General features: G+C 47.4%; 1 protein-coding gene across 1 annotated transcript in view; it reads left to right on the forward strand.

The window, feature by feature from the left end:
• Positions 1-16,529, forward strand: part of LOC121002633 — a 69,741-nt gene that overhangs the window by 35,052 nt on the left and 18,160 nt on the right. The window contains exons 7-8 of the mRNA XM_040434072.1: positions 15,471-15,532; positions 16,386-16,399. Of these exons, the coding sequence (XP_040290006.1) occupies positions 15,471-15,532; positions 16,386-16,399 (76 nt within the window). The remainder of the gene's footprint in view (positions 1-15,470; positions 15,533-16,385; positions 16,400-16,529) is intronic.

Consider the following 16,529-nt stretch of genomic DNA (forward strand, 5'->3'; position numbering starts at 1 on the left):
TCAGGGCTGGTACATCAGTCTGCTATTTATTTTATTTTATATATACATATATTGCAGTTGCCTGCCCATGTGTGAGAGGCTGCAGGCTCAGTCACAGACAGCACTGTGTGCACACCATTCATACAGGGTGTGACAGAAAATACCTCGCAGATATTATCTATTTAATATTTTTCTGTGATCTAATCCCATTTGCAAGCCCGTGTGTGTCAGGCCCACACAGACTGTATTGTGTCCACTGGCTAGTAGCTAGACCTCCACTTATACCGTTACAGGGTGTCACTCACTCACAAATACCTCGCAGATAAATAAAAATTCTATTTAATATTTTTCTGTGATATAATCACAGTTGCAAGCCAGTGTGTGTCAGGCCCACACAGACTGTACTGTGCCCACTGCCCACCACTTATATAGGGTGGCACAGTACCTTGCACGCATAGTAACACTTATCTAATAAAAAATGACAGGCAGAGGCAGGCCACGCCGCAGGGGCCGTCGTGTTTGTGGTGCTGTGATTTCCACTGGCCCTGGAATAATGCCCAGTGTTCAGAGGCCACGTACCCTGAACCCAAAAAATTCGGAGAAAATAGTTGACTGGCTTACACAGGACACCCAATCTTCAACAGCTTCCGCTAAGAACCTTGACGCACCATCCTCCTCCAGCTCAGCTTTGGTCACCTGCTCTCAAGTTACCACTCTCCCGCCCGCCGCCACCACCACCACTACCACCACAGCCACCACAGTCGCTTCACTTGATCCCTCAGAGGAGTTATTTACACATCATTTGGATGAAATTAGTGATGCGCAACCATTATTGCCAGAGGATGGAGATAACAGGGATATGTCTCAGTCAGGCAGCATTACACACATGGATGTACAGTGTGATGATGATGATGATCATGTTGTACCCGCTGCTGCTTCCTTTGCTGAGGTGTCAGATACAAGTGAAGTGGTTGATGATGACGATGTGTCCGTGGAAGCCACGTGGGTGCCTGCTCGAAGAGAAGAAGAAGAGGGGGAAAGTTCAGAAGGGGAGACAGAGAGAAGGAGGAGACGAGTTGGAAGCAGGGGGAGGTCATCGCAAGGAGCTAGTGGCACAGACAGCATGTATCGGCACCCGGGGTCAGCCAGACAGCACGCCAATCAATACATGCTGCTGTCACCACCAGAATGTCGTCATTGCAAAGCTCAGCAGTGTGGCATTTATTTTGTGTGTCTGCCTCTGATAACAGCGATGCCATTTGCAACCTGTGCCAAAAGAAACTGAGTCGTGGGAAATCCAACACCCACCTAGGTACAACTGCTTTGCGAAGGCACATGATCGCACATCACAAACGCCTATGGGATCAACACATGATGACGAGTAGAAGCAGCACACAAGCTCAAAGCCACCATCCTCCTCCTGGTCCAGCATCTTCAGCCACGTCAACCACTGCTGTCCTCCTTGCCCCCTCTCAACCACCCGCCACTCCGCCTCTCACCTTCAGCAGTTCCATCTCATCTGCCCACAGTCAGGTGTCTGTAAAGGAAATGTTTGAGCGTAGGAAGCCAATGTCCCAGAGTCACCCCCTTGCCCAGGCGTCTGACAGCTGGCTTGACGGAACTCTTAGCCCTCCAGCTTTTACCATACCAGCTGGTGGAGTCTGAGGCCTTCAAAAAATTTGTCGCTATTGGGACACCACAGTGGAAGGTACCCGGACGAATTTTCTTTTCAAAAAAGGCAATCCCAAACCTCTACTCAGTGATTGAAAAGGAAGTCATGGCATCTCTGGCATACAGTGTTGGGGCAAGGGTCCATATGACCACTGATACCTGGTCTTCAAAGCACGGTCAGGGCAGGTATATCACCTACACTGCGCATTGGGTCAACCTGCTGACGGCTGACAAGCATGGAATGCGTGTCTCTGCAGCGGAGTTGGTGACACCGCCACGACTTGCAGGCAGGCCTACTGCCACCTCCTCTACTCCTCCTACTCCATCCTCTTCCATAACCTCCTCGGCTGAGTCCTCTTCTGCTGCGGCGTCTGGCTGCACATCAACTGAATCCCCCCAGCTCCCCAGGGGCTATTCCACATCCTGGATACGACAGTGTCACGCTGTCTTGGGGTTGACTTGCCTGAAAGCAGAGAGCCACACCGGACCAGCACTCCTGTCCGCCCTGAAGGTACAGGTGGATCAGTAGCTGACCCCGCACCAACTGGAGATCGGCAAAGTGGTGTGTGACAATGGAAGCAATTTGTTGGCGGCATTGAATTTGGGCAAGTTGTCACATGTGCCGTGCATGGCACATGTGTTGAATCTGATCATACAACGCTTTGTGCATAAGTACCCAGGCTTACAGGACGTCCTCAAGCAGGCCAGGAAGGTGTGTGGCCATTTCAGGCGTTCCTACACGGCCATGGCGCACTTTTCAGACATTCAGCGCCGAAACAACATGCCAGTGAGGCGCTTGATTTGCGACAGCCCGACACGTTGGAATTCAACACTACTAATGTTCGACCGCCTGCTCCAACAAGAAAAAGCCGTCAACGAGTATTTGTATGACCGGGGTGCTAGGACAGCCTCTGCGGAGCTGGGTATTTGTTTGCCACGTTACTGGACGCTCATGTGCAGCGTACTCAAGTTAGGGTTAATAGTGTTCCTGGGTGTTGTAGTGCAATTGTGACCACTAACCTGAGACAGCTGACTCTCTGCAAGGGCAGGTAATGATAAATAAAGTTCGTGACGCCAGTGCCAATTAAACGGTGGCACGCCGTTTGCTGATAGCAGGAATAACTGAGGAACACCGTGATGTTAAAACAGAACTCAAACTTTAGTAGTCATCATACATGGACATAGATGGAAGCGCAGTTCCTTTGAAGACAGTTGGTTTCAATACATTTGATGCAGGCAATATATATAGCAAGGTGACTTCAGAGTGTTAAACACAGGACTTGCAGTACAGGCGGCTTGCACTCTATTCCTGACTGATCCTGGAACATAGAAACTCTTCTCCAAGGCCCGATGCCCTAGCTCTGGCTTATATCCTTGGTTTTATAATTATCAAGTACCTCCTCTGTTGTCTTTAGTACCTCTTGCTTTTCTGGACTTGCCTCTGTCTCTCCCAGTTTCCTCAGGCTGGTTAACTGTGGTGTTCCTGCTTCTGCATATATGAACTCAGGAGGGGAACCTTCTCCTTGGATCTGGAACCCGGTTACAGGGACTGCAATACCCTCTCCTGGTCTGCAGGCTTCAGGCCTGGACTTGACTCAGACATAGTCTAATCTCCAACTCCAACTCCAACTCACTCTTTAACTCTCACTTCAACTCCTCTTCCTTTCCCTGACTGGGCCTTATATAAACTAGGGCTCCCTAGCTCCCTCTAGTGACTAAGAGCTGGAATGACACCCCTAGCAGGCCTGTACATGCACATTTTACAGTAACAGGGAAGTACATAGCATTACATTACATTATATTTTATAAAGATGACTTATACCAACCTCCCCATAAATAAGGGGAAACGACAGCACACAAGTGACCCTTCTGTAGTGACGGGCATTACAGCTCCCGTACACTACACACCCCGCTGCTTTAAGCTGAGTACGACCTCGTACTCCATCAGGGCCCGCCCAACTGGAATTTTCACCTGAAATAGAAAAAGACACATGCAGGCATACATACATGTAATTCATCTGCATATACATTCATATCAGGTCCAATTGGCAAAGGTGAAGTGTGGTGACAAGGGGCGTCGTTCTCTTCTCTCAGGATAGTGAATGGAACTGGGGCGCTGACCTGGCACAGCGTAACATTATTACCAGGATAGTCCATATGTGCAAATTGTCCTTAATAGAACAGCATAAAAGATAAAACAGTACACTGCGTGCAGAATTATTAGGCAAATGAGTATTTTGACCACATCATCCTCTTTATGCATGTTGTCTTACTCCAAGCTGTATAGGCTCGAAAGCCTACTACCAATTAAGCATATTAGGTGATGTGCATCTCTGTAATGAGAAGGGGTGTGGTCTAATGACATCAACACCCTATATTAGGTGTGCATAATTATTAGGCAACTTCCTTTCCTTTGGCAAAATGGGTCAAAAGAAGGACTTGACAGGCTCAGAAAAGTCAAAAATAGTGAGATATCTTGGCTTCTACCTCACAGGGTTTTTTTTTGCCTTCCTCTGGATCAACTTGTAGGATGACAGGCCGAACTGGATGGACAAATGTCTTTTTTCGGCCTTATGTACTATGTTACTATGTTATCTTGCAGAGGGATGCAGCACTCTTAAAATTGCAAAGCTTCTGAAGCGTGATCATTGAACAATCAAGCGTTTCATTCAAAATAGTCAACAGGGTCGCAAGAAGCGTGTGGAAAAACCAAGGCGCAAAATAACTGCTCATGAACTGAGAAAAGTCAAGCGTGCAGCTGCCAAGATGCCACTTGCCACCAGTTTGGCCATATTTCAGAGCTACAACATCACTGGAGTGCCCAAAAGCACAAGGTGTGCAATACTCAGAGACATGGCCAAGGTAAGAAAGGCTGAAAGACGACCACCACTGAACAAGACACACAAGCTGAAACTTCAAGACTGAGCCAAGAAATATCTCAAGACTGATTTTTCTAAGGTTTTATGGACTGATGAAATGAGAGTGAGTCTTGATGGGCCAGATGGATGGGCCCGTGGCTGGATTGGTAAAGGGCAGAGAGCTCCAGTCCGACTCAGACGCCAGCAAGGTGGAGGTGGAGTACTGGTTTGGGCTGGTATCATCAAAGATGAGCTTGTGGGGCCTTTTCGGGTTGAGGATGGAGTCAAGCTCAACTCCCAGTCCTACTGCCAGTTTCTGGAAGACACCTTCTTCAAGCAGTGGTACAGGAAGAAGTCTGCATACTTCAAGAAAAACATGATTTTCATGCAGGACAATGCTCCATCACACGCGTCCAAGTACTCCACAGCGTGGCTGGCAAGAAAGGGTATAAAAAAAGAAAATCTAATGACATGGCCTCCTTGTTCACCTGATCTGAACCCCATTGAGAACCTGTGGTCCATCATCAAATGTGAGATTTACAAGGAGGGAAAACAGTACACCTCTCTGAACAGTGTCTGGGAGGCTGTGGTTGCTGCTGCACGCAATGTTGATGGTGAACAGATCAAAACACTGACAGAATCCATGGATGGCAGGCTTTTGAGTGTCCTTGCAAAGAAAGGTGGCTATATTGGTCACTGATTTGTTTTAGTTTTGTTTTTGAATGTCAGAAATGTATATTTGTGAATGTTGAGATGTTATATTGGTTTCACTGGTAAAAATAAATAATTGAAATGGGTATATATTTGTTTTTTGTTAAGTTGCCTAATAATTATGCACAGTAATAGTCACCTGCACACACAGATATCCCCCTAAAATAGCTAAAACTAAAAACAAACTAAAAACTACTTCCAAAAATATTCAGCTTTGATATTAATGAGTTTTTTGGGTTCATTGAGAACATGGTTGTTGTTCAATAATAAAATTAATCCTCAAAAATACAACTTGCCTAATAATTCTGCACTCCCTGTATAAAAGTTCTTGGAGGCTCAAAGAACAAATATGAGTCCGTACCCAGGTTCCTTTCTTGTAAATCACAGAGGCTCTCGTGCAGTGGAGTCCATCTCTGGGCACATTTCCTTAAAAACAAAGATCTCAGAGGCTCAGGTACTTTTGAGTCTATCACTGGGCACGGTTCCTTAGTATCAAGTTGCACAATCAAATGGCATAATATAAAACAAGTGCTGTAATACCCCTGATCAACCTGAAAAGGGGGTTAAGGGTAAAAGGTGCAACAACGGAACAGGCACAACTTGGTGTGTGATAGCAGAAGCAGGCAGGAGGTCCTGGAAACAAACTTGGCTTTGTTGACTTTATTATTTCAGTGAGTGACCACTACCACTGAGCCGTGGATAAACTGTCAGCAGCAACAAAGGACCAGAAACAACGGACTCCTGTCCTGGAAGGGTTAACTTTTCAAAATCATCCCTTGGCAAAAATAAATCAAAGGCCTAGCAGGCTAATTCACAAGGGCGCCTCATAGTTGCCCAGCTCTGCTGGCAAATAAGGGCTGTAGTAGTTCTCTACAGGTGGATGTGCCCACATTACAGTGTCAGGGGGCAGCTGCAAAGTGAAGGGACCCCTAATAGGTATTGGCCCCATAGGCCTAGGGGTAAAGACTCTTGTGGACCGTACAGGTCCCGGCATAATTATCGTAGGCTGCGGTGGACTTGATACCGCCGCCGCAAGCGGTACGGTGGGCTCTGTGCAGCAAGTCACAGGATTAGCGAGACTTCTTTGGGACCTTGACAGAGCAATGTTAGCAGAAGGTGGTTTACGGGTGGTGACAGGCACCCTTACCTCGTCCTCCTTAGGCGGCGTCTGGATCCTGGCGGTGGCAATCGTGCGCAGCAACTTTTCCTCCAGACGGACGATCTGGTCACCTATACTTTCAGTGTCCGAATCGCTGTCCTCTGCTGGCGCCGCCGGCGCAGGTACAGTAAACGATGCGTCGGACGCGGCCGCTGCAGGCTCCGGTGGCGCATCTGGTCTCCGACCTTTACGGATATTTTCCAGGGTAACGCGGAGTCCTTTTAAATTTTCCATATCTTGGATGGTTTTCTCCCGGCGAGGCAGCGCGGGGGACGGATAGGGACTCACCCATTTCTCCAACACGGTTGGCTGCCAGAATACATTAGGACCAATGAAAGAGCCCCGCTCTTGGAACGCGTGATGGGCTGTTTCTGGAGAGCGCTCAGGTGCCCGCTCGCAGCCAGACTAGTCCTCTTCTGCCTCCCAGTCCTCCGGTTCCTTCTTGGGACGGGTCACGGCAGTCGCATATGGGCCTCGCAGGCCCTCGGCAGGGGTGAATTCTACCTCCTCTCCCTCGCGGAGGTTATGCAGATGCCCAGGGAGGTAACCTCTCTTGACAGACCTCCGGTTGACGAACAAGTCTCTGCCAGTAATGTGGTCTTGTATGAACCCGTAGCCACGGGTTTTGTCAAAGGACAGCACCAACCCCCTTCTCCTTTCCAGGCGGGGTTGGGTATTGGAATGACGGTCATAAATGGACTTGGTCAGTTCTTCATAATATATTTTGGTTTTAGTATTCCTCTTTATAGCGGCCTCCCGGATCTCTGCCATTAATGCGGACCACTTGAAAGAGGGCTGAAAGAAATCTCTCCAAGAGCCATAGCAATGCTCCGGTTCTTTCCCCAGTGGCGGGCAGGCGGGTCTCTCCGGTTCCGGAGAGTAGGCCGGTGGAGCCTCCTCTGGCTCGACACCAACGACATCCGTTTTCAATAGCTCAGGCGCAGACATCTCAGCAGAGCAGTCTTTACTCTCCAACATGCTCGATCCTACTACGGAGAGCGACAGGGTGGCGCCAATAAGTTCAGCCAGATCCTCCCATTGCACTGGGAGGCCGCCCCCCAGGTATTCCAGTATGTGGAAGGCGGAGTCCATGCTGGCAGACATGCAAATGTCCAGACAGGCGGTGGCGCCTGACCTTGAACCTTCTCCCGCTTTTTCAGTAAAAAGGCGCTAACTTTTCCCGCCTTTTCGGAATGAAGATGACGCAGCAGTAAATTCAGCAAGCTCAGCGGCCATCTTTTAGCAAGAAACGCTATCTATTCACTGACAGCAAGCAGGATGGTAAAAAGTCCATAAAACCACACTCCGATGTGGCGATTTCCTTCCTCTTGATAGCGCAACACTGCACAGTGCTTTTTGGAGGTTTTAGGGACACTTTTGGTATATTTTTCAGTCCACAAAGTCCACTTTAATAAAACAGGCAATTTGTCACTTTGGTCACAGGGCAACTGTATAAGGCACAAAGTTCACGCTTCTTGCACTAGAAAGCGTGCGTATCCTGTTCGTGACGCCAAAAGAGAGGTGCAGCGTACTCAAGTTAGGGTTAATAGTGTTCCTGGGTGTTGTAGTGCAATTGTGACCACTAACCTGAGACAGCTGACTCTCTGCAAGGGCAGGTAATGATAAATAAAGTTCGTGACGCCAGTGCCAATTAAACGGTGGCACGCCGTTTGCTGATAGCAGGAATAACTGAGGAACACCGTGATGTTAAAACAGAACTCAAACTTTAGTAGTCATCATACATGGACATAGATGGAAGCGCAGTTCCTTTGAAGACAGTTGGTTTCAATACATTTGATGCAGGCAATATATATAGCAAGGTGACTTCAGAGTGTTAAACACAGGACTTGCAGTACAGGCGGCTTGCACTCTATTCCTGACTGATCCTGGAACATAGAAACTCTTCTCCAAGGCCCGATGCCCTAGCTCTGGCTTATATCCTTGGTTTTATAATTATCAAGTACCTCCTCTGTTGTCTTTAGTACCTCTTGCTTTTCTGGACTTGCCTCTGTCTCTCTCAGTTTCCTCAGGCTGGTTAACTGTGGTGTTCCTGCTTCTGCATATATGAACTCAGGAGGGGAACCTTCTCCTTGGATCTGGAACCCGGTTACAGGGACTGCAATACCCTCTCCTGGTCTGCAGGCTTCAGGCCTGGACTTGACTCTGACATAGTCTAATCTCTAACTCCAACTCCAACTCACTCTTTAACTCTCACTTCAACTCCTCTTCCTTTCCCTGACTGAGCCTTATATAAACTAGGGCTCCCTAGCTCCCTCTAGTGACTAAGAGCTGGAATGACACCCCTAGCAGGCCTGTACATGCACATTTTACAGTAACAGGGAAGTACATAGCATTACATTACATTATATTTTATAAAGATGACTTATACCAACCTCCCCATAAATAAGGGGAAACGACAGCACACAAGTGACCCTTCTGTAGTGACGGGCATTACAGCCCCCGTACACTACACATGCGCAATGCCTGTAGGCTCATGCGTCCTTTTGAGGAGGTGACAAACCTAGTCAGTCGCACCGAAGGCACCATCAGCGACCTCATCCCATTTGTTTTCTTCCTGGAGCGTGCCCTGCGAAGAGTGCTGGATCAGGCTGTAGATGAGCGTGAAGAGAAAGAGTTGTGGTCACCATCACCACCAGAAACAGCCTTGTCATCATCGCTTGCTGGACCTGCGGCAACGCTGGAAGAGGAGTGTGAGGAAGAGGAGTCAGAGGAGGAATGTGGCTTGGAGGAGGAGGAAGACCAACCACAGCAGGCATCCCAGGGTGCTCGTTGTTGTCACCTCTCTGGGACCCGTGGTGTTGTACGTGGCTGGGGTGAAGAACAGACCGTCAATGACATTAGTGAGGACGAGGAACGGGAATAGAGTAGCTCGGCATCCAACCTTGTGCAAATGGGGTCTTTCATGCTGTCATGTCAGTTGAGGGACCCTCGTATAAAAAGGATGAAGGAGAACGACCTGTACTGGGTGGCCACGCTACTAGACCCCCGGTATAAGCAGAAAGTGGCGGAAATGTTACCAACTTACCGAAAGTCAGAAAGGATGCAGCAGTTCAAAACAAAACTAAAAAATATGCTTTACACAGCTTATAAGGGGGATGTCACAGCACAACGGGAATCTAACAGGGGAAGAGGTGAAAGTAATCCTCCTCCTACCATGACCACGGCGGCAAGGACAGGACGCTTTACAGATGTGTTGTTGATGGAGGACATGCAGAGCTTTTTCAGTCCTACACATCGCCACAGCCCTTCGGGATCCAGCCTTAGAGAACGACTCGACCGACAGGTAGCAGACTACCTCGTCTTAACTGCAGATATCGACACTCTGAGGAGCGATGAACCCCTTGACTACTGGGTGTGCAGGCTTGACCTGTGGCCTGAGCTATCCCAATTTGCGATAGAACTTCTGGCCTGCCCCGCTTCAAGTTTCCTGTCAGAAAGGACCTTCAGTGCAGCAAGGAGGTATTGTCACTGACAAAAGAAGTCGCCTCGGTCAAAAAAGTGTTGATTACCTCACCTTCATTAAGATGAATGAGGCATGGATCCCGAAGGGACTGACAGTGGGGGATACGTTTGACTAACAAAAGCCCTGATGACATGCCTTGGCCTCAAAATGGTCCCCACGCTGCTGTATTTAATGTCTGCATACCGGATGACTTTTGTGAATTCTCCACCACCAACTAGGGTTCAAGCCGCAATGTTTTAGTCACCTTTCTGCCTTGAAAATATCAATTTTTCCAGCCGTTGCTACAACAGCGGCTGCAACAACAGCGGCTGCAACAATAACATTATTTTTCAGGCATGTGTACATGCCTAATTTTTCTGGCCTCTGGTGCTGCACTGTGGCTGCAAAAATAAAACCAAACAAAAAGGCACATACAAGTGTCAATTCCCCTTCGTGATCGTTACCTTGTTGTGGTGAAGGGGCTTGCGTATCACAATGAAGCGATCATCACCTCTGAGTGTGTTGGCAATGTTGCCACACCCCAGATGATAAGGCCGTTGCTTCATTATGATCAGACCAAAAGCGTTTGGCTGGATAATTTTTCATAGAAAAAACTTAATTTTTTTTATTTATTTTTATTAAGTTGTATGGGTGGGTTTTTAATACATAAAATAAAAAAATCATAATAAAGTCTCTTAATAGTTTATTAGAAATAATGCAGACAATTTAAAAAATCCCCATCAATTCCAATACAAATCAAGTACAAAGCTCAGAACTAAATTATTCCAGGATGTCGTAATGGTTCGTTAATTCGACAATAATTAATCAATTCGACACACGTCCCCGGATAGGGGACGTAACAGGGATTAAACTGATAGGAATAGTACTAGTTAAGACACCACTCATATAGGGTGTCACAGCACATTGCTCCGTGCACGCGCAGTGCCCCAACTTGGGAGTAAGAGGACCGACCAAGCTGCTTTTTCCATCTCCCGGTTCCTAAAATCAATTCAGTTTGGTGTATCAGAGTTTAGTCTGTCACTGTGAAGGCAGTCGAAGGTACCCGGCCTAAATTTTTTTTCACAAAAGGCAATCCCACCCTGATATGGGACGTAACAGGGATTAAACTGATGAGAAGAGAGAACTACAGAAAATAGCACTCATATCGGGTGTGACAGTAAATTGTACGGCGCAGACGCAGTGACCGTGGCGTAAATTCAAACAAAGGGGAGGGAGCCAGCGTTTTTTTAACCATCTCCCCGTTCGAAAAATCAATTCAATTCACCTTTCCGGGACCCTTGGTGTTGTACGTGGCTGGGTGGAGGAAGAAACCTTCAATGACATCAACGGGACATGGCTAGCTTGGTATCTAACCTTGTATAAATGGTGAGTTTGCGGTTGGGCAAATGGACTGTTTGCGGTTGTTTGCGGTGCATTAAAAGGGGAGTTTGGTCTGTCAATGTCTGTGAAGCGGGCGTAACCCTTACACTACCTAATCGATACAACATCATACCTGATCATATACACACACTGGATGTTTTAAACCACGTTGTTCAAAAAATATTTGGATTGTTAGGTGATTTATGCTCTTTATGGATTAAAATCCAACTCTGCGTCAACAATGTAATTTTCCATGGGAGTTTTGCCATGGATCCCCCTCCGGCATGCCACAGTCCAGGTGTTAGTCCCCTTGAAACAATTTTTCCATCACTAGAAAGAGTCCCTGTGGGTTTTAAAATTCGCCTGCCTATTGAAGTCTATGGCGGTTCGCCAGTTCGCGAACATTTGCAGAAATTCGCGTTCGCAGTCCGCGAACGGAAAATTTTATGTTCGCAACATCTCTAGTTGCTGGTACTACAGTCCCTCCTTTTCCATGTGGTGGAACCTGCACCGTTCTTAGAACTGATGGCTTGTGTCGAGCAAAGGTGGAGAGTCCCAAGTCGTCATTACTTCTCCAAAAAGGCTGTACCAGCCCTGCACACGTATGTTGAGCAGAAGATGGGATAGTCCTTGAGCCTGTCTGTGTCTGCTAAAGTTCACGGCAGCGCCGACATGTGGGGCTATCCTTTATGGCCCACTGGGTAAATGTGGGTCCTGCCCATCCACACCAGCAACCTGGCCAGGTTACGGCACTGCCGCCAACACATTCTCAAGCTGTGAGTCCTGTGCCAATGTCCTGCTCTGCCTTCTCATCCTCCACCTTGTCCTCAGCCTCCACTGCAGGCACAATTCGGAGTGCAACTTCAGCATGCCACCTATAGTACGGGGGTGTCACGCTGTCCTGCACCTGGTTTTCCTGGGAGAACGGAGTCACACTGGGGAGGAATTGCCCGAGTCCTACAAGAGAAAATCAAATCCTGTCTTTCTGTTCTCCAACTGAAAATCCGAACTATGGTGACCAACAACGGGAAGAATATTGTGTCGGCACTGCGTTAAAGAGGGCTGAGCCATGCGTTCTGCATGGTGCACATCTTTATTCTGGTTGTAAAGTGCAACGTGACGCCCCCAGGGCCGATTGAGTCCCAAGTTTTTAGGAATGCTGAGTGGTAATTTTGCCTTATGAGTTTTGTGTGTGTCATGGTGCTCCTACCTGGATACCGTCGGTCCCCAGGGTTAGGCTCTGCAGCAGTAAAGGGGAGAGTGATAGTTGGTAGAGTAAGAGTCCAGACTTGGTAAACGGTTAACAGCTTTCCTTGAATGAACTTGCATCCACACAAAACTGTGCAGCCTCTTGTACCTGATGAAGGGGAGTGATTCCCCGAAACGCGTTGCATTGCTGCAACAAAATACTTGATTCCTGATCCTGGTGACCTGTGGTTGGTCTTTGCGTCGTGGTAAGTTTATCTCTGCAAATACGCACTTTCTTGGGGATTCCAGGGATCTCCGATAAGAAGACTACCTTTCCTGTTGCTGTAGACCACCACCCTCCAGGTTTTCAGGACCCTTCTGATGAGCGTTCATTAGAGTTGTGCCTATAACTAGCACAACCCAACAAGGTGAGCCTTGAAATTTATTTCATATTATCCTGTCTATCCGGAATTACACTATGGTGCGCACATCTGTTTAATTACAGCACGAATTAAGCCTGTCTACTGAGACTCTGGCTTCGGTCTGGTAGCTGGACTTTCTACAAGTACTGGTAACTTTGAGCGAGGTGCCTTTGGCTTTTGACCCCCTTGTTATACTCTGTCTTTAAAATGTAAGGAGTCAGGGTGCTTTGCAAGCTGCTTCTCCTGGAAGACTCCTGCTGCAAGAGAGGGGAGATCCCCTTACTGCGACATGTGTGCTCTCCTTCCAATTCTCAACTTCACTCTCGACTGACTATAGCTTCCCATAACCTCTCCCTTGGTAGGAAGAGACTAGCCCACTTCTGCCCAAAAGGGGGAGAATGGAATCTCCCCCTAGATCTCTCACTGCCAGATACACTGCCGTCTGCTGGACAACCAGGCACAGTGAATGCACTACAATACATAGGTTACATAGCCATGTTATTAAAGCACAATATCAAAAAACCTGGAATAAATACACAGATGATCGTATTGGTTAGCCATTAGAGACAGTAGCAGGGTGTCGGAATGGTAGTGCCCGCTCTGGGGTACTACAAACGCAGTTCCTAAAGTCTTCCACCCAACTACAAGACATCAAAAAAATTGTCAGGAAACTGTGCATACAGTTCAGCCCCTCTTACACTGCAAAACACGTCCTCCTTGAGCTGCAAAGGCAGAATAGCATTCCACAACATCGCCTGATATGCCGTGTTTCCGCCTGTTGGAACTCCATCCTCCACATGTTGGACCGACTTAAGAGGAAGATGAAGGCTGTAAACAATTTCTTGATGTTGCAGGTGGACAGAAGCACTCCCCTGTGTAACTTCAAAGTTAGCCAGTGGTAGCTCATGTGTGACAACTGCTGTTTCCTGAGGCCCTTTGAGGAGGCCACTTTATTTCTCAGCCGCCAGGACTACGAGATGAATGACATCATTCCAATTCCTTCATGTCCTAGAGCAGATGCTGATAAATCTGTCTGACCAGGGGACAGGAGACGTGGCGTCTACATCTCAAGGCCACCTGAGCCCTGTGGGTGCTGAACTGGCTGAGGAGAACATTCACGCACAAGCAACGTATACAGAAATTAGTGTTTTTTCTGCACAAGTGACAGGATAGGAACAGGAGGAGCATGAGGAACTGGATGACGATGAGGAAGACCAGGCAGATGACCTCGAGACACTGTGGCAGTATGCAGTGGAGATGGAGGCAGAGAGTCCCTCCAAGTACCTTGCACAAATGGCCAGATGCAAGCTTTTAGGGATGACTTAAAGGCTCAAAAATGGGGACCTTTTTTTCACCCGATGAGAGGAAGGATAAACTCAACTACTATTGAGGCATCCTATGTAAGTCAATTGGCTGCTGCCTATGTGCGCCATTGCCCATCCTCATAAAGGTCTGACTGGGGGGGCCCTCTGCGCTCATGCTTCACTGAAATGAATGCTGCAGGGGGGGGGGGGATCAGGAGCAGCACCAGCTCCATCAGCAGCAAAAGTCTGGAGTCTCTAATGAGCACTTTTCTTCACACACCTACTGAAGAAACCACCCACCAACAGCAGCAGCAAGACATGGAGCAGAACCTGACTGCACCCTGCCACCCCACATCCAAGATCCCATGGCCCCATCACTGACCCCATAGCTGCTGCCTTCATGGTATATTAATTCTTTGTTAACATTACAGATTTGCAACTTGCAGCTGTTGTGGAGCTACAAGTCCCAGCATAGGCTGACAGTCTGCATTTTCCATGGCATGCTGGGAGTTGTAGTTAAACATCAGCTGGAGAACAGCAGGTTACACATCACTGGTTCAGGTGTCAGTGACACAAAATAACGAATCAGGAGAAAATTGTATCAATGTCGAGAGCGACAATACAATACAATGATAATATATGGAGCAGGGATGGCGCCGCCACTGATATCCCGCTGCTGGGGAATAACTCCCATCATGCATGGGGAAGACCCACTTATGGGACACTATGGATATGTGCCTATAGGCCCCAATGTATTGTATCTGCGGAAAAATGAATAAAGTTTATTGGGGAAAAAAAGACAAACGTAAAAAAGTTTTCTGAGAAATAGCAGCAGGTCCAGAAACAAGCGTCTATTATACAGTAGAATTATCTATAATGTCCTGTCTATATACCGTCTAGATATACATTATATAAATACTGTCTTCCATTGAACAGGGCTAAAGTGGGAAATTTACATACATTCAATATAGATTACACCTGATTGGCTGCCTCCTCTGGCCACTTTATGATGTCACGGAATACTGTGCTGTTGGCTCCTCCCCACACATTCTGATTGGCTGCCTCTTCTGGCCTCTTTATGATGTCATAGAATATTGTGCTTTTGGCTCCTCCCCGCAAATTCTGATTGGCTACCTCCTCCAGCCTCTTTATGATGTTATGGAATGTTGTGCTGTTGGCTCCTCCCCCGCACATTATGACATCACACACATTATATAAGGGGCTGCAGAGCTGACACTCCCCTGAGGGTTGTAGTTGGTGCTGGAGGTAAGTCTGCTGTGTCCTCAGCTCCTGTTGTGTCTGTCATCTTCTTCTATCATGTCTCCTCCTCTTCAGTAATGGCCGCCTCTTTCCTTTTCCTCTTCTGCAGCTTTGGTTGGTGAATTGCGTAGAGTCAGGTAAGTCCATCTTTCCTGTAAGTGTACAATATGTCTGATTACTCTCAGCACCTGAGTATAACCGCATGTAGAAGCTTCACAGATGGACCCAGTAGAAGGGATGCGGGTGGCAGTGGTGTACCTTCCGCAGAGGGAGACTTGGTGACTGCTATGGGACAGGGGCTGCTCTATGCATTTGCTTTTTCTGCTTCCTGTTGTGTTTTTTCCTGCAGTGGTCACTAGGGGGATCTCACTGTATACAGCTCACATGCCGTTTGATTGTAGTTTTATAAATCTGTATGCACTGAGCTCCCCCTAGTGGTGGCTGCCAGCTGCTGTGTTAGGGAAATAGCAGATTTGGAAGGGACACTCTGTGTTTTGCTATGTGGATCAGGAATATAACTGCTGGGTTTGCAGACATTTCAGTTGCTATGGGGTCAAACAACTAAAGGCCCATTTCCAGTGAGATATAAGGTGCAGTTAATGGTGACTATAGAGGATGGAAGGGTATGTGGAAAATAGAATGTGGCCCCGTCCTCAGTGTTATTATAGATGCCCCATGGTCATCTCTGCTGTGTGCATCATTCCTGTGCCTGAACTTCATTATTTTTTCACCTAAACAGAGTCTCTGTACTGTGACATCACTGTGCTTATTATCTCTGTATTACCCCAGTACTTTTTGTGTATCGGTAACAGTAAGTGGGTCCTTAGGGTTTTGAGTGCTGGGGAGGTCCTCAGTCGCTGCTATAGGTTAGGGTTTTGATGGTCAGATAAGGGATAAAATGCAAGGACCAATAAGTGAAGACTGAAGATTTGAGGATAGGTCTTGAAGTTTAGATAATACATAAATATTGATAGAAATTTTTCGTTATAGGCTCAGATCCTGAGGTATGGGTACAAGTTGAGGATAGATCTGGTAAATGGGGCTTGTCCATTACTCATTTCCACATGACTATTCATCATTTCTATATCAATAGAGCACACAGAGCATGTCCTGGACTCTCACTGTCTTATCTAC

This window comes from Bufo bufo, chromosome 5, assembly GCF_905171765.1.
Source record: "Bufo bufo chromosome 5, aBufBuf1.1, whole genome shotgun sequence".
NCBI lineage: Eukaryota > Metazoa > Chordata > Amphibia > Anura > Bufonidae > Bufo > Bufo bufo.